This window comes from Colobus angolensis, unplaced genomic scaffold (genome assembly GCF_000951035.1).
Source record: "Colobus angolensis palliatus isolate OR3802 unplaced genomic scaffold, Cang.pa_1.0 Scaffold53, whole genome shotgun sequence".
In the NCBI taxonomy this organism is placed as follows: Eukaryota; Metazoa; Chordata; class Mammalia; order Primates; family Cercopithecidae; genus Colobus; species Colobus angolensis.
In genome coordinates this window covers 2,399,228-2,415,140 of record NW_012118821.1, presented here as the reverse complement: position 1 = coordinate 2,415,140, position 15,913 = coordinate 2,399,228, and the positions used below count along the sequence as shown (strand labels likewise).

General features: G+C 38.5%; 2 protein-coding genes across 10 annotated transcripts in view; one reads left to right on the top strand and one right to left on the bottom strand.

The window, feature by feature from the left end:
- PQLC3 (PQ loop repeat containing 3) overlaps positions 1 to 6,911 on the top strand; it is a 27,999-nt gene extending 21,088 nt beyond the window's left edge. The window contains exons 5-8 of one of the 8 annotated variants that reach the window (XR_001003894.1): positions 352 to 472; positions 1,166 to 1,237; positions 3,332 to 3,373; positions 5,786 to 6,911. Coding sequence is in view for 5 of the 8 variants with exons in the window: in XM_011960895.1 (XP_011816285.1) it covers positions 352 to 472; positions 3,332 to 3,373; positions 5,786 to 5,877 (255 nt within the window). In the remaining 3 variants the exon portion in view is untranslated. Of the gene's footprint in view, positions 1 to 178; positions 286 to 351; positions 473 to 1,165; positions 1,238 to 3,331; positions 3,374 to 5,785 lie in introns of those variants that run through there. The other 7 variants (XM_011960895.1, XM_011960899.1, XM_011960896.1 and 4 more) reach the window with 7 other exon arrangements.
- Positions 6,912 to 7,757: 846 nt separating this feature from the next.
- Positions 7,758 to 15,913, bottom strand: part of ROCK2 (Rho-associated, coiled-coil containing protein kinase 2) — a 168,918-nt gene continuing 160,762 nt past the window's right edge. For both annotated transcript variants that reach the window (XM_011960893.1, XM_011960894.1), the window contains one exon: positions 7,758 to 11,405. In XM_011960893.1, coding sequence (XP_011816283.1) covers positions 11,402 to 11,405 — 4 coding nt within the window. In that variant the 3' untranslated portion in view covers positions 7,758 to 11,401. The remainder of the gene's footprint in view (positions 11,406 to 15,913) is intronic.

The window sequence follows — 15,913 nt, the reverse complement described above, 5'->3', positions numbered from 1 at the left end:
TTTTTCCTTTTTTGAGACGGAGTCTCACTCTGGTGTCCAGGCTGGAGTGCAGTGGCACGATCTCAGCTCACTGCAAGTTTCGCCTCCTGGGTTCACGCCATTTTCCTGCCTCAGCCTCCCAAGTAGCTGGGACTACAGGCGCCCGCCACCACGCCCAGCTAAGTTTTTGTATTTTTAGTAGAGATGAGGTTTCACCGTGTTAGCCAGGATGGTCTCGATCTCCTGACCTCGTGATCCGCCCGCCTTGGCCTCTCAAAGTGCTGGAATTACAGGTGTGAGCCACCGTGCCCGGCCTCTTTTGCTTTTTTGACAAACAGACTCGTGACTTTCTCACATTTTATCTGCAAACAGAATCTATGTACTTTCATCAGCGCGGCCAGTAAGTTTGCACAGCTCCAGTGTCTGTGGAAGACGAGAGACTCGGGAACCGTGAGTGCGCTGACTTGGAGCCTCTCTTCCTATACCTGTGCAAGTAAGGACCGGACTCAGATGGTGGGGAGGCCTTTGGTAGCACCAAGTGTCTACCTAGTAGGGTGTTAAGTTGGTGTTGAAGTAACATGGTCCCTGGTACTTTACTGCTTTACAAATAGCTGTTCTATTTACAAATAGAACCTCCTAAGTGTATCCATGTTTACAAAGATGATTTAATGCAAAGTGTTCTCCATTTTCTGTAAGATCTAAGTTGCCAAGAAAAAAAAAATGAAAGCGTATTTTTCTCCAAAAATCTGGCCTGATATTAATTAGTTCTCTCTTCTTTGAAAAGATGAAGACTTTGATTATATTGAATGCACTAATTTATCTTAAAAATTTGAATACTGGTTTTAAAAGATGAACAGTGGCTTTTGAGGATGAATAAAATGTGTAGTGATGGAGATTTTCAGCAGCCACATTGTTTGGTCTTAACTTTAAAATGTTCACTGTTCATCTGGATTCTTACAAAAACTACCTAAAATACATATATGGTATATATAGGTAGAAACATTTTTATAATTCAGAGCTGTCACATTAGTTGGATTTACTAGTTTTAGATATTTTAAGTAGATTTCGTCATGGTTCTTCTGCATCTTAAAGGGCCAATGTCTCCATCCATGGCTGCTGGTCTTTATATTCAGCAAGTTGCTTGTCTTAATTATGTCTTAAAATCAAGACTTTCTTTCTTTGACAGGGTCTCGCTCTGTCACAGGCTGGAGTGCAGTGATGTGATCTTCACTCACTGCAGGTTTCCAAGTAGCTGGGAGTACAGGCACACACCACCACACCTGGCTAATTATTAATTATTAATTATTATTTCGAGACAGAGTCTTGCTCTGTCACCCAGGCTGGAGTGCAGTGGTGCAATCTTGGCTTACTGCAACCTCTGCCTCCAAGGCAAGCGATTCTCCTGCCTCAGCCTCCCGAGTAGCTGGGATTACAGGCACATGCCACCATGCCTGGCTAATTGTATTTTTAGTAGAGACGGATTTTCACCATGTTGGCTAGGCTGGTTTTGAACTCCTGACCTCAAGTGATCCACCCGCCTTGGCCTCCCAGAGTGCTAGGATTACAGGCGTGAGCCACCGCCCCCAGCCAATGTTTTGTAGAGATGGGTCTCACTGTGTTGCCAAGGCTGGTCTCAGACTACTGGGCTCAAGTGTTCATCTCACCTCAGCCTCCCAAAGTGTTGGGGTTACAGGTATGAGCCACTGTACCTGGCCCTGTATGTTTTCTTTGGAGAAATGTCTATTCAGATCCTTTGCCCATTTTTTAATTGGGTCATTTGAGTTTCTTACATATTTTGGTCATTAACCCTTGTTAGATGTGTGGTTATTAACAGCCTTTTAAAAAGTTTGAGAGTACTTTGGTGGCCGCTTCCCTGACTGAAGTCTTCTGTCTACTTACATGATTTATTTTATTTAAATGGTGATTTAATCAACAGCTATTTATGTGGTGTCTGTGTGTAAAGCCTTGGTTTATCAAATGTGTCAACAAAACATTTTATAGGATTTGGCCTCTGCCTTTCAGGGGCTTGCAGTTTAGTTGGAAGATAAGACCAAAAAACTACTATGTCAATATGTGCTACATGCAGAATGTGTTAGCAGAGAGGGGTTTTGATGGGCTGGTATTGGGCTGGGAAAGGCATACCTTGAGCTGCAGGCAGTGGTCTTCTCTAACTCGCAAGTCATGCCGCTGTCTGCGCTCGTGTGTCGGTTTAAACTGTTACTCCAGTTTCCTAAATGTTTACTAAGTAAAGGGCTATAGCACACAAATGAACTAAACAAAATAGTTCTAGTTAAACCCTTGGAAAAATCTTCCCCTTTTCTGGGCCTCAGTCTCCTTATCTATAAAATGCAAGGATAGAAATCAGTGATTTGAAAACCTTTATTGTTTGTTTGTTTTTTGAGATGGAGTTTCGCTCTTTTGCTTAGGCTAGAGTGTGGTGGCGCAATCGCAGCTCACTGCAACCTCCGCCTTCCGGTTTCAAGCAATTCTCCTGCCTCAGCCTCCCAAGTAGCTGGGATTACAGGCGCCGGCCACCACACCCGGCTAATTTTTATATTTTTAGTGGAGATGGGGGTTTCCCCATGTTGGCCAGGCTGGTCTCAAACTCCTGACCTCATGATCCACCTGCCTCAGCCTCCCAAAGTGCTGGGATTACAGGCGCGAGCCACTGCGCCTGGCCAAAACATTGTTTTTAATTAGTGGGAGCCTTTCTTTAAATAAAACTACCCAGAGGCTCAATTTGTAACTGAGAATTATTAAGAGTTGCTTTTGGAGGGTTGAGGGTTGCGGGTTAGCACAGAAGACAGTGGAAGGGAGCGCAGTCTTTCCGAGTTTCCGTGGGCAGCGCTCGAGTACCTTCTAGGTACCCTCCCTTAGGAGTAGTTTCAAAACCATTGGGTTTTTGAGATGGAGTCTGGCTCTGTCGCCCTGGCTGGAGTGCATTGGCGCGATCTCAGCTCACTGCAACCTCCGCCTCCCAGGTTCAAGTGATTCTCCTGCCTCAGCCTCCTGAGTAGCTGGGATTACAGGCGCCTGTCACTACACCTGGCTAATTTTTGTATTTTTAGTAGAGACAGGGTTTTGCCATGTTGGCCCAGCTGGTCTCGAACTCCTGACCTCAGGTGATCCGGCATGGCTAGTTTTTATGTAATTACGAAGTACAGCACTATTTAGTTTTCTGTACTACCAAACTCTATCAAGAATAGTTAATATATATTGGTAAAAAAAATAAAAATAATTAAGAAATAATGGTTAATATATATTGGGATATTAAAAGGGAAAGACATTATTAGCTAAACCCCAAAATGTCTTGAGAGGCAAGTTACTTATTGCTGCAAGTTTTCTTTTACAGCAAGAATAATCACAACCTTAATGACCACCAATGATTTTACAAGTAAGCAAAATATATTCTCACTTCCTTTTTGAGTTTTGTGCTATTTGTGCCTCCTTCATTTGTGAACGGTGTTAGGGCTTAATGGATGGACTTGGCTCTATTGGATTACAGGTTTAGAAGATGGCAACAATGTATTCCTAGTCTTATTGGTAACCATTTTTATTATTAAGCCTCTCCTTCTTATAGTACAGGGGATAGAATATGCACAAGATAATAGATTCCTATCTCCATGGAACTTCCACTTAAGCAGTGGAATTGGACATGAGGTAATCACACAATTCCCTATTGAATTCTAATGGGACATTAGAGTTTGGAAGAGTAGGGCAGGATGAGCATCTAAGGAGAACCTGGCCCAGTTTGCAGGAGCTGGGCAGATTAATTTGAAGAAGAGCGATGGTAAGGATGAGTAGAGGTTTAGCCAGAGGAAAGGGTGCTGGGGGAGGCCAGACTCCTAACAAGGAGCAGCATGTGAAGGTCATGAGTGAAGGACAAAGGGCTAGAGTGCAGAGAGCAGGGGGACAGTGACAAGTGGGTGAGTTTCAGGAGAGGAAGGGCGCGAGGCTGGCAGTGGCCCAAGTATTCAGGGCCTACAAGAACTGCCCACAAAGAGTAGGAAGCCTCTGGAGGCTTTGAAGCAGGGAAGTGGTGTCACCAGTGGACTATGTTCTTGTTCTGTTTCTTTAAAAGAAAAAGCTGTCATGGAAGAGGACGTACTTTGGTTAACCACAAAATAATTTAGTAATTCCTTAGGCTGTTTTCAACTCCCAAATCAAGCATATATTATACATCTTTGGAAAATGATTAGAACAGATGGGTGTCACTTGTGAAGATCAGAAAATGTCCCCAGCATGTAGACCTTTTACGTGAGCTAATTATTATTTGAGAAATCGTGCTTCAGAACAGAGATATGTTTGTTAGTCTCTTCCTGGAGGTTATACCTTTGCTCGAATACTTTTTGTCAGTTCTGATGACAGGACTAAAATTGTTCTGGTCAAAGCAGAAACTTTGATCAAGTGGGAAATGGGAAGGAAGACAGGTTTGGGTCTTTCCACAGGACTTGAATTCTCAGCATGGAAAGGAGAGTCAAACCACAAGTAAACAACAAAACCTATACATTAGAAATTAAGTTTAAAAGATCAAGATTGTTCTCATTGTGACTTATTTCTTATCTATGACAGCTATTCTTGAAAGTGATCAGTGTATCTGGGAATAACTTTGTTTTGTTTTGTTTTGAGATGGATTCTCACTCTGTCACCCAGGCTGGAGTACAGTGGCGTGATCTTGGCTCACTGCAACCTCTGCCTCCCACGTTCAAGCAGTTCTCCTGCCAGAGTAGCTGGGATTACAGGCATGCTCTACTATGCCTGGCCAATTTTTGTATTTTTAGTAGAGACGGGGTTTCACCATGTTGGCCAGGCTGGTCTCGAACTCCTGACCTCAGGTGATCCGCCCGCCTCCGTCTCCCAAAGTGCTGGGTTTACAGGCGTGCGCACCGCGCCCAGCCTGGGAATAACTTTTTAAAAACAGTGTAGCTAAAATCTTACATGTGTTTTACAAACACAAAGATATCTTAAATCTCATTAAACCTATTTATCAGGAGTTTTATCTGTACCTTACAATAGAAGTGAAGTCACTGTTAAAGTTATGTATATGTATTTTTATTTTTCCATAAAGAGACACATTTTCATGCTTACTTGAATATAAAATATGCCTTGTTATGTGGGCCAGTTTTTCAGGATGATCTTAACAGAATATGTTAAACCACCCTTGCTTAACATGGAATGTTCTGACACAGCAGCACCGTCAGGACTTCAGATGAATTAAAGGGATTATAAAGGGATTTTTAAAAGTTATAACTCTTCTTAGGCCAGGTGTGGTGGCTCATGTCTGTAATCCCAGCACTTTGGGAGGCCAAGGTGGGCAGATCACTTGAGGTCAGGAGTTTGAGACCAGCCTGGCCAACATGGTGAGACCCCATCGCTACTAAAAATACAAAAAATAGCCAGACATGGTGGTGGGCGCTTGTCATCCCAGCTTCCTGAGGACTGAGGTGGGAGAATCACTTGAACCCAGAAGGTGGAGGTTGCAGTGAGCCGAGACAGGCCACTGAACCCCAGCCTGGGTGACAGAGCGAGACTGTCTCCGAAAAAAAAAGTTATAACCCTTCTTAGCCAGAGCCACATTACTATCAATTGTGCACTTAAGATGATAAATTACTATTTATGAATTCGGGCCAAGGGGCCGAAAGTAGTCATTATGATAGGAAGATCATTTCCCCAGAAATACCTGGAACCAAAATTGTTCATTTTGGGGGTTGGGGGTGAAGCTTTAGGCTTACACTTTGAGCAGGAGGTGGTTTTGCTCTATATTGTGAAGACAGTTTTTAATACACTTTTTTTTTTTTTATTTCAGTTCTTACACGTTTTGTGATCATGCTGGCTTTAAATATATGGGTAACAGTGACAGTACTTCGCTACCGGAAGACCGCTGTAAAGGCTGAATGATGGATACATTATTCCTTCACACAGTGGATTCTGAGTAACTGAACCAAAGGAAAAAGCAGCTCTTTGCTAAATTAATAATTTAGTAAATTTCATAAATTTTATACATTTAGTAAATCAGTTTATAATCTTTGAAGCCAAAGGCTTCTTTAGACTTGGAAGAGCCACTTGAATACTTCTTTAAAAATACCAATTTCCCTCCTTCGTTAGGTTACGGTAGCGCTCAGACATCTGCAGTGCTGAGAAGGCCCGTGACTATTGGAAGTCATCCACGAAGCCCATTTTGAGGCCATTTTGACCCTTACTCTTAAGTTCTATATGAAGAACTACATCGATTTGTTGGCTTTCAGAATCTTTTAGGAAATAAATCCTCTCCATGACAAAAATGAACAGGAACAGAGTGGCATTTTGTTCCAAGTCAGAGGTGGACACCTATAATAAATGACTAGGGTTCACTTTCTGGGACTGATGTTTAATTGTAACATAGCTACAACAGGGTGGCCTTGTTTTATATAATACAGTATTACACCTGCACGTGCTCTAGCAAGGATACCAAGGCAAGCATACATGTAACTGGCTTGAGTTTGTACCAAATAGTCCTTCAACTTCGCACTGTGCCTTAAGTAATTCTTCACAAAAGGTACTAGGATTAGCTGCAATCTCTACTTTCGATGAGGAAATCCCAGTAAGCGTTCTGCTTCAACGACAATGCTGCCATTATTTAAAGGGCCACAACTATATAATTACCACTGCTGGAATCTGGTACAAAATACCTTTTGTCTACTGAAAACATACACAGTAAAGGGTGGTGTTAGGTAGGTTCTGTCCAGTTCTTAGGGATTTTTTTCACATTATAGTATTTTTACCCTAAATATGATGTTAAGATTATTATATACTGTATTTTCTTCTAAATTAACCCTAATGTTTAAAAACTCACTTTCCCCCTTTAATTGAAGGCATTGTTTTGTTATATGCAGTAATGATGTTTACCAGAGATTGTTTCCTATGCAAAATAAATTTTCATATTTTGAATTCTGCTGAGTCTTAAAACTGTCAATCATTAATATGACTATTTTATGTAAGGTATAGTTTTTAAATAAACTGGTTAATCCTTTTAGAACTACTGCCTGGGACCAACAGGAAGAGGAACATGATATCTAAAAACAATTATTCATTCTGTAGTTGTTAAAATTACAGATATCATATTTTTAAACATCCAAGTTAATCTTTTTTCATTTGCTGTTATAATCTGACCATTAGCATCAATACAAATTACATGATTTTTATTCCAACAAATGTTTTATTTCGATAACATTACTACTTTATCATTGCTTAAAGCAACTCCTTTAAAAGCATACTTAGGTGACGAGGTCTCTGTTTTTCCCCCTTTGTAGGGCAACCAACACTGGAGCCATTTCAGACATTCTACACACATTATCGTACTTAATCTGGCAGTGATCCTGTAAAGTAGACACAATCTCCATTTTACAGATGAAAACACTGAGGCTCAGAGTGAATAACCTGCCCAAGATCATATAGCAAATAACTGCCTTAGACAACACTTTCTCAGCACACTATTTCCTGACAAAACAGACATCCTGCCTCTTTTCCTTATCCTCACCAATTCAAATGAGTTTGTTATATTTGTGTGCATCTTAAAACACCCAAATCAAAGCAGAGATAGGCTCCTGGTTGAAATTTGGTATTCCTCCATGAATTGAATCATAGCGCAGAAGAATCACAAGTCTATAGCCTTAGTTATAAGACTTATTTACTATCCTCATCCCACTGTTTATACCCATCTTATAGAGAAAGCAAATGTTTTGGGTAAACTTTAGAAAGTTGCCGGATTCCAGGACTATTTCACAGAAGTATGAAAATGCTTATGTCTCCATTTTATTTTTTTTTTATAAAAAGCAGGCATGAAATACAATTACATACTACAAAGATGCAACAAAACTTTAAAAAACGGGTGCAATTTTTGTTCAGAGGGGACAGCTGATCAAATATTTATGATTTTCTAAACCATGCAGTTCATTACTTATTACAATTTCAAACAAAACTCATTATTACGGGGATGGGAGTCAGGGAGAGGCCCCCCCAAGCATGATATCCAGCGCTGTCACACAGTGCTTATGTTCAAAGTGCTTACAAATGGTGTCTTCACAACATAGGGAAGCTGAAGCCTTATTCCAGGGAAGGAGAGGTGAGTCAGTAGCAGTGTCAATGCAGACTGAGAAGCTCGGCAGTGACTTGCTCAAATCAGATTTTAGACACGATTTAAAGCATGTTTCAATAAGGTTAATACAGTGTCCGAGTTTCTCTACTTTACCACCGGAATCCTAGAAGAGAATAACAGCCGCAGCATAACTTCTTAAAACTGTGGTGTAGCAACCTAGAGTATTTCTGTTTAGGATCTATAGATAAATGGATGCAAAATAGATACTTTAGAGCCGGATTCCTGTAACTCTTAACACAGGTTAGTTTTAAAAGCACTAACCTTTATTTTGGCTTTACTGGTATGCTTAACTTTACTAGTTAGCTAGAACATTTTAAAACTTTCATATAGATTTTTAAAATTTGTTTCTAGAGAACATGGTTTTTTAAAATTAATACTTTAAAAACTTTCACTATACATTAATTTAAACAGCAATATCGGCACCAGTTTTCCTTTCACTTCTGTCTCGTCATCCCCACAAAAGTAAAAAATCCAATAAGAAAATCCCAGTATTCATGATTTCTTAGTTCCCCATAGGAGGTATTTATGGCTCTAGGAGAAATCAGGTGTGAAGGAACAAGCAACTTTTAGTCTTATAAATATTTATCTTGGAAGCTTTAGGGCCTCAAGAAAAAAAGAGAAACGAGCACAAAATCAGGTTGTTTCATATTTAATAAGTGTTGGAAAGAAAACACGTTTATAGATGCATGCACTCATGTATGTACGTGAAAGCAGCAATGCGGTAAAAAGCGAATTCTCACCCAAGGCCAGAATTTTTTATTAAGCGCATTTTCATTAGTTGGACAAACAACCTTATAAACCCTTACGTCAAACCATATAATGTGAAGAATCTCCATGGGAGAGATTTTTTTTTCACCCTTCAGAATTATTTTTCCCCTAAGACCTTCATATGAATCTTCCTTGTACAGTTGGTCACACCATGATTCCTCATATTCTCTAATATATACAGCATTCCAAATTTAAACTTTTGCCTTTTTTACTCAAATATTTGTTACTCGTGTAAACTTGAAATTATTTCACCTTAATAAAGTTTATTAAAAATATATATATATATATATATATATACTCTCCAATTCAGAATAGGATAGAACCTCCCATAATGTAACAAAATCTTTATATAAAATATTAATTCAGTCTCCTTTTAACAACTCTAATGAATGGAAATATTTATTCTATATAAATTTTATATATTTTTTATTTTTTAATCTTACTTAAAAAAGAGCTGTCCCCCAAAACCAGAGCTGCAGAACACACCTGCAAGGGAAACGGCATGCACATCTAGTCTGAGCACAGACAGCACAGCAGAGTGCAGACTGGAGAACATAAGAATAACAAAATCAGTTTCAGTCTATCAGTAGGCCAGTGGCTACTCTTCAGTTTCCACAATACTATCTATTGTGGGGATCTAACTCTTTAAACATCTCTAACTGATGTCAGAGGGAATCAATGAAAAATGTCTACTTCCTTCATCGAAATATTAGATGACTTTTTTTTTTTTTTTGAGACGGAGTCTCGCTCAGCTGCCCAGGCTGGAGTGCAGCGGTGTGATAGCAGCTCGCTGCAACCACCATCTCTCCGGTTCGAGTCTCCGGTCTCATGTCTCAGCCTCCCAAGTAGCTGGGATTACAGGCACCCACCATCACGTGCAGTTAATTTTTGTATTTTAGTAGAGACACGGTTTCACCATATTGGCCAGGCTGGTCTTGAACTTCTGACCTCAGTTGAACGCTGCCCCCACCTCAGCCTCCCAAAGTGCTAGGATTACAGGCGTGAGCCACCACGCCCAGCCAAATGATGTATTTAAATACCATACCAAACTCTGTGTGTATTTATATAAAGAGAGACTGTTAAAAGACTTCATAATTTAAAAAAACAAAAAACAAAAAACAAAAACTTGATGCTTACTATTGCTGCATACTGTTGCAGTATAAAACATACACTTATCTGGGATCATGAGAATATAACACGAATGGTCCTGCATAAACTGTAATTTTGACAGCATTTAAAAAATAAAAATCAAATTAAGTGCCTTTGAGGCCACTTCTTCCCAGTTACCAGTTTTCTTAACCCAGTATTAAAATATTGCCACACACAGCTGTATGTCTGAGGATCATATTTAAATATTTAAAATGTATCTACAGTCCGTCTTAGTTTTCTTTGTATTTGGGAAAATTTTTGAATCTTAAGCGTGAAAACGTAATCACAAATGTCTTTACCAGGAATAAAAACATATAGGGTAGCCAGCAAATTTAAAGCAAAGAAAATATTTTGTAATCACAGACTAATACTGAGGTCTGTAAAAAGGGTTGAATGAATAATAGACATCAAGGATATATTAGTTCCAACACCATCCATTATTGTTTCTATAACCAATAATACTTTAAAAACATTTGTTAATCAAAATAGGCTGACATTGATATAACTATTTATGTGTAAAAATAGTGCACGATTTCTCTTCCACAAAGCTAGTTTACATCCTAAGAGCTGGTAAACACTTGTTTTTGTTTTTTAATACAGAAAGGGCTGAGACTTTGAAAAAAAATTAAATTAAGGCATTCAAAATGGGTCAAGTTGCCTATCATGAAGCATTAGGAAACTGATATAATTAACTTTAAACTTCTTGTTACAGTAACTGCTTAAACATGAACATGCAACTTCCATCAGGTACACAGGAATGAGTGATATAAACTCCAACATTATGGCTTTATACAAGTGCATAGTTGCAACTGCAGTAAGTAATGATATCTGATTAATGTGTATAAAAAAATAAAGTGGGAAGTTTAAAAAACCTTGCAGTATTAGAGTACTATATATATATATATATGCTGTGTGTTTATATATATATACACAGTATAATGGTCACTTCTTAAAGATGCAGTCAGTATCACTGTAGTGGAATCCATTCCCAGATTCTTCTGGTAAATGTGCTGGTGAAACCTCTCTGTTGAAGCTAGAAAAGACATTTTCTTTAGACTTTAACTCTTCTCAATCCTTGTGTGCATTGTAGTGTGAGTGACTGCCGAGAGCGCTTTATGGAAAAGTCTGGAAGAGTTGCATATATCCTTAGTCTATCAACCAATCATTGTTGGTTCAACCTGCTGCTTCAAAGGAGCCCAGATTTGTAATTTATATTACAGGGAAAAGGGGAACACATCTATGTATGAGTGTATGTATCAGTCTCTCAGGAAAATATAGCTTTTTAATAAATTTTGGGCCATCATATTTCAGTCTTGTTCTCACTGGAAGAATACGATCACCTTGAATAATGACTGCTTTCATAGAAGGCAGTTAGCTGGAAAGAAAGAAAAAATAAAGTTAGTTGATACAGTGAAATAATGTAAGAGATTGTTAAATTCCTAGAAAAAGCATTCCATTCACATTATTAAACTATACAGTCTTCCAACTACTATGTTTTTTAACACTAAAATCATGCATAAACATACTTACTGTATTACTTTTCCTGCAGGTACATGCAATTATATTCTTTCCCAAACCAACTTGGGATTTTGGAATTTTAGCTACACACATTACACACAAGTTTTAATATGGTTAACAAGCTATTAGGGTTAAACAATATGCCACAGAGTAACTCAGAAGATAAAGTTTGATTTGGGGTTGAACTGCCAGCTGCCTCATGTAGCTGAAAGGGAGATGGGCCTATTGATCAGGTTCTACTTGGCTGTTCAACCCTAAGCCACATTTTTTTTATCTATAAGACAGGACCAAATACATTGTTTTGTAAATATATACGAGCTACTCTATGAAACCTGATTATAAATAGATACCAATACTACCTGATTTATGTTTTGCAACATGCTTACTTAGACTAAAACAGACATTATTTCTTTTAAATCTTTCTATGTAAAAGGTTTAAGTTGAGGCTCAACTTTCATTCAAATCTCCTTGAGCCACTATTAACCAAACTATTTTACATTTTCTAAAAGCACAATTCTCACAGCGTATCACTGACATTCTTCAGCAAGGGTAACATTAAATTCTCACAAAGCAAACATTTCACAGCATCACACACAAAACGCCAAATCAGAAACAGCTATTTCACAGCACTTATTAGACTTATAAAGTTTTTATGCTTTCAATTCTTGCAAGTTGGAAATAAGTGGAGAGAGATGGAGGGAGAAAGGAATCCCATGCTATGTTCACAAACTAATATAGCTGTAGGAACTTGAAAACGTTGTAAATTTTACTTCTCTTCTGAATATGGCTTCTTTGGAATGAACAGAACGTATCAGAATTAACTCCTTTTGTGATTGCTACATCTCATTCCTAAGATAAATTCTAATTGTATTAAAAATTTATAGCCAATGAAGAATCTGAACATAGCATTTCACTTTTACACTTAACATGTAAATTTCAGTTAGCAACTTTTTGAAGACTACTTTTAACTATATACTATTAAAAACAAGTTTCAGAAATAAAAAATAATGAAAGCCCAAGTGCAAACCACATGCGCTACGTTGAAGTACTAAAATAACTGATTTTTTGTTTTTTGATTTACCCCATTTATTTCTTCAGAAATCAAAAACATCGTCATCATCATCACCACCACCATCAACATCATCAAATGACCAATCCCAGTCTTTAAATGCCAAATCAAGCAATCTGCAATAGGAGGTTTGTAAATTTATACTCTAACACTCTTTAGAAACTGTAACTTAATGTTATGACTTAGAAATCATACTTTGAATGTGCTGTAAGCATTTTAATTTTCCATTCATGGATAACAAGATTAAAATTAAGATGCATGCACACAAGGAAGCCTTGCCCTTTATATATAAATGCATATAATCACGTTGGCCAAGTACACCTTCCAGATATCTGAAGACAGCGATCATATTTGGGATATTAAGAAACAATCTGCTTCTCCCTCCTCACTCCCATACCCGAGATAAACATGTAACCATCCTGATGCCCAGTTTGATTTGAGAATTATGAAAGCACATTTGTCAATGTTCCCTTCACCAAAGTGGTTAGATTGTCAGCTTGGTTTTTCCATTATAGCACCAAAAACCATGGGGTAAAAGGGGAGTAATGGAATAAGAAAGCAGCTTTCTGAATTTCAGTAGAACCCTGCCTGCTCAATGTGTCACCAAGAGCTTTGTCCTGCATATGAAAAACTAGGGACAAGGGAAAAGCCACAAGTATATAAGTAGCATTATCAACTCATCTTGGCTAAATTGAACTTAGAGTTAGGATATATGTGGTCTTTTCTTTCTAATTCAATAACCTAACTGTAATATTCCTATCATCTTTGTTTTTAAAAATAGGAGTAACTGGGCCAGACACAGTGGCTCATGCCCGTAATCCCAGCACAGGGAGGCTGAGGTGGGCGGATCACCTGAGGTGGGCGGATCACCTGAGGTGAGGAGTTGAAGACCAGCCTGGCCAACATGGTGAAACCCTGTCTCTACTAAAAATACAAAAATTAGCTGGGCGTGGTGGCAGGTGCCTGTAATCCCAGCTACTCAAGAGGCTAAGGCAGGAAAGTTACTTGAATCCGGGAGGCAGAGGTTGCAGTGAGCCAAGATCGTGCCATTGCACTCCAGCCTGGGGGTCAAGAGCGAGACTTCGTCTCAATAAATAAATATAAAAATAAATAAATAGGAGTAACTTTTTCATTTTTAAAACTGTAGTGTTCATGAATCAATCCATGCCAAGGAACTCATCTGGTCCCCAAAGTCTCACCTATAATCACTATTGTCAGTGGTTCTTATTTACACACTTCTAAAGCAAGAAACTTTAGTGTACATGATTTACCTACTGCTCTTTATAAGTCCTCATTCCAAGAGATTTAGATATGACTGAAAAGGGCCCAAATATTTGCATTTTCAAATAAGAAACCTGAGGTGATTTCTGATATAGCTGGTTAACTCTGAGAAACACTGACAGAATAGGTTAATGGACAATTACTCTAATTTAAAATAAATACAGCGACTCAAATTACTCTTTTAAAATGTGCTAAACATAGGACAGCATTTGAGAAAACACACAAACAGATATACTTACTTACTCAATGCATATCACAACCTGGCACACACTCATTTTTCTACACTTACATATAATGTAGCTTATAGCTAGGGTTTCAGCTCTACTGCTTGGGAGATTGTGATCAGCAGGTCTTCCAGGGCATCCACACCTCAGCTTTAGCATAGGTTAGGAGAAAGCTGCATTGTGTATCCTTTCAAAACCTTTGAAGTGTGTGCCAGTGTCATAATCTCAAATTTAAATCGCTAGATACGACTGCAGTGCATGATGAGACTTCCCTTACACCTTCTCCCCTCATCCCTTCGAATCAGTCATCTAATTCTAGTTATTTCAACTGAAGAAATCTTTCTGAATCCAGGTTTATTTTCTCCGTTTTCATTGTCAAATACTCAGTTCAGGATCTCATTAAGCCTGAATACCAATCCCTTATTGAAAGACTTCTACTTATAAATCAAAACTCCTGAGAGCAGTGTACATGGAGCTTTTCAGCTGGGTTCAGAGTTTCTCTCCAGTGTCACATCATCTTTTACTACACCTTGCCCTTGCCTTCTCCCAACCCCAACCCAACACAAAATTACAAATACATAAGTAATTCTGACCACTTTGTACCTCTGCACATGACATTTTGCCTGGAACTGATTTTCCCTTATTTGTTTGCTTGTAAAATTATCCATCCTCCATTGTTTGAGATCTTTCTTAATGTCCTCAGGTAGAATTCTCCCTGCTTCCCTCGTTTCCCCCAGCGCTCTGTTCATGCCTCTATCATAAACAGCATTTTACATAGTACTGTAATTGCCTGTTGCTTGACTGTCTCCACCATTAACTAATCAACAGGGATATAGTTCAGGCCTGTGAAACTTATTGTCAAAGATGCTTTGGAAAGAATGCATTTAGAGTTCTACCAACAGTCCACAAAAGTACCCATTTCATTTCTTAATGCTTGCCAGTGTGGCAGGTGAAAAACGGTTTTATGTTATAGTTTTAATTTAATGTTAATTTCTTAATACAGTAGTCCCCCCATATCCTTGTTTTCACTTTCCATGGTTTCAAGTTACCAGTAGTGAACCACAGTCTGAAAATATTAAATAGAAAACCTCAAAACAATTTAGAAGTTTTAAACTGCCCAACATTCTGAACAGCGTGATGAAATCTTGTGCCATCCCACTCTGTCCTGCCTGGGACGTGAGTCATCCCTTTGTCCAGCATATCCATGCCTATTAGTCACTTATTAATGGTCTTCATTATCAGATTTTTAAAAATGGTATATGTACGGCACAGCACTATTCCTGATTCCAGGCATCCACTGGGGGTCTTGGAATACATATCCCTTGAGATAAAGGGGGACTACTGTAATCAGGCTGATCCCTTTTTTTTTTTTTTACATGTAACAGCTGTTTCCATAATAATGCCTGCATACACCTCACTCATTCTGTATGGGGATGAGGCAATCTTTTTTCTCAATGATTTATAAGAACTTTTCATATGTGAAGATACTATCTCATCTTTCTCATATATTTTGTAAAGACATGGTGTTTTTTAAATTTACAAGGCTTCAATTTTGGGGTAGTTGATCTTTGGCTTTGTTTTCTTTGCTTTTACTATTTGAAAATTCTTCTCCAATTCAAGATCAGGTATATATTCATGTATGGATTTATTTTTGACACATCAAATTGTATATAACTTCATTATTTTCCCAAGCAGACTGTTAACTTTCTAACATTTAGAAATGGAGAAGAGCGGCCGGGCGTGGTGGCTCAAGCCTGTAATCCCAGCACTTTGGGAGGCCGAGGCGGGCGG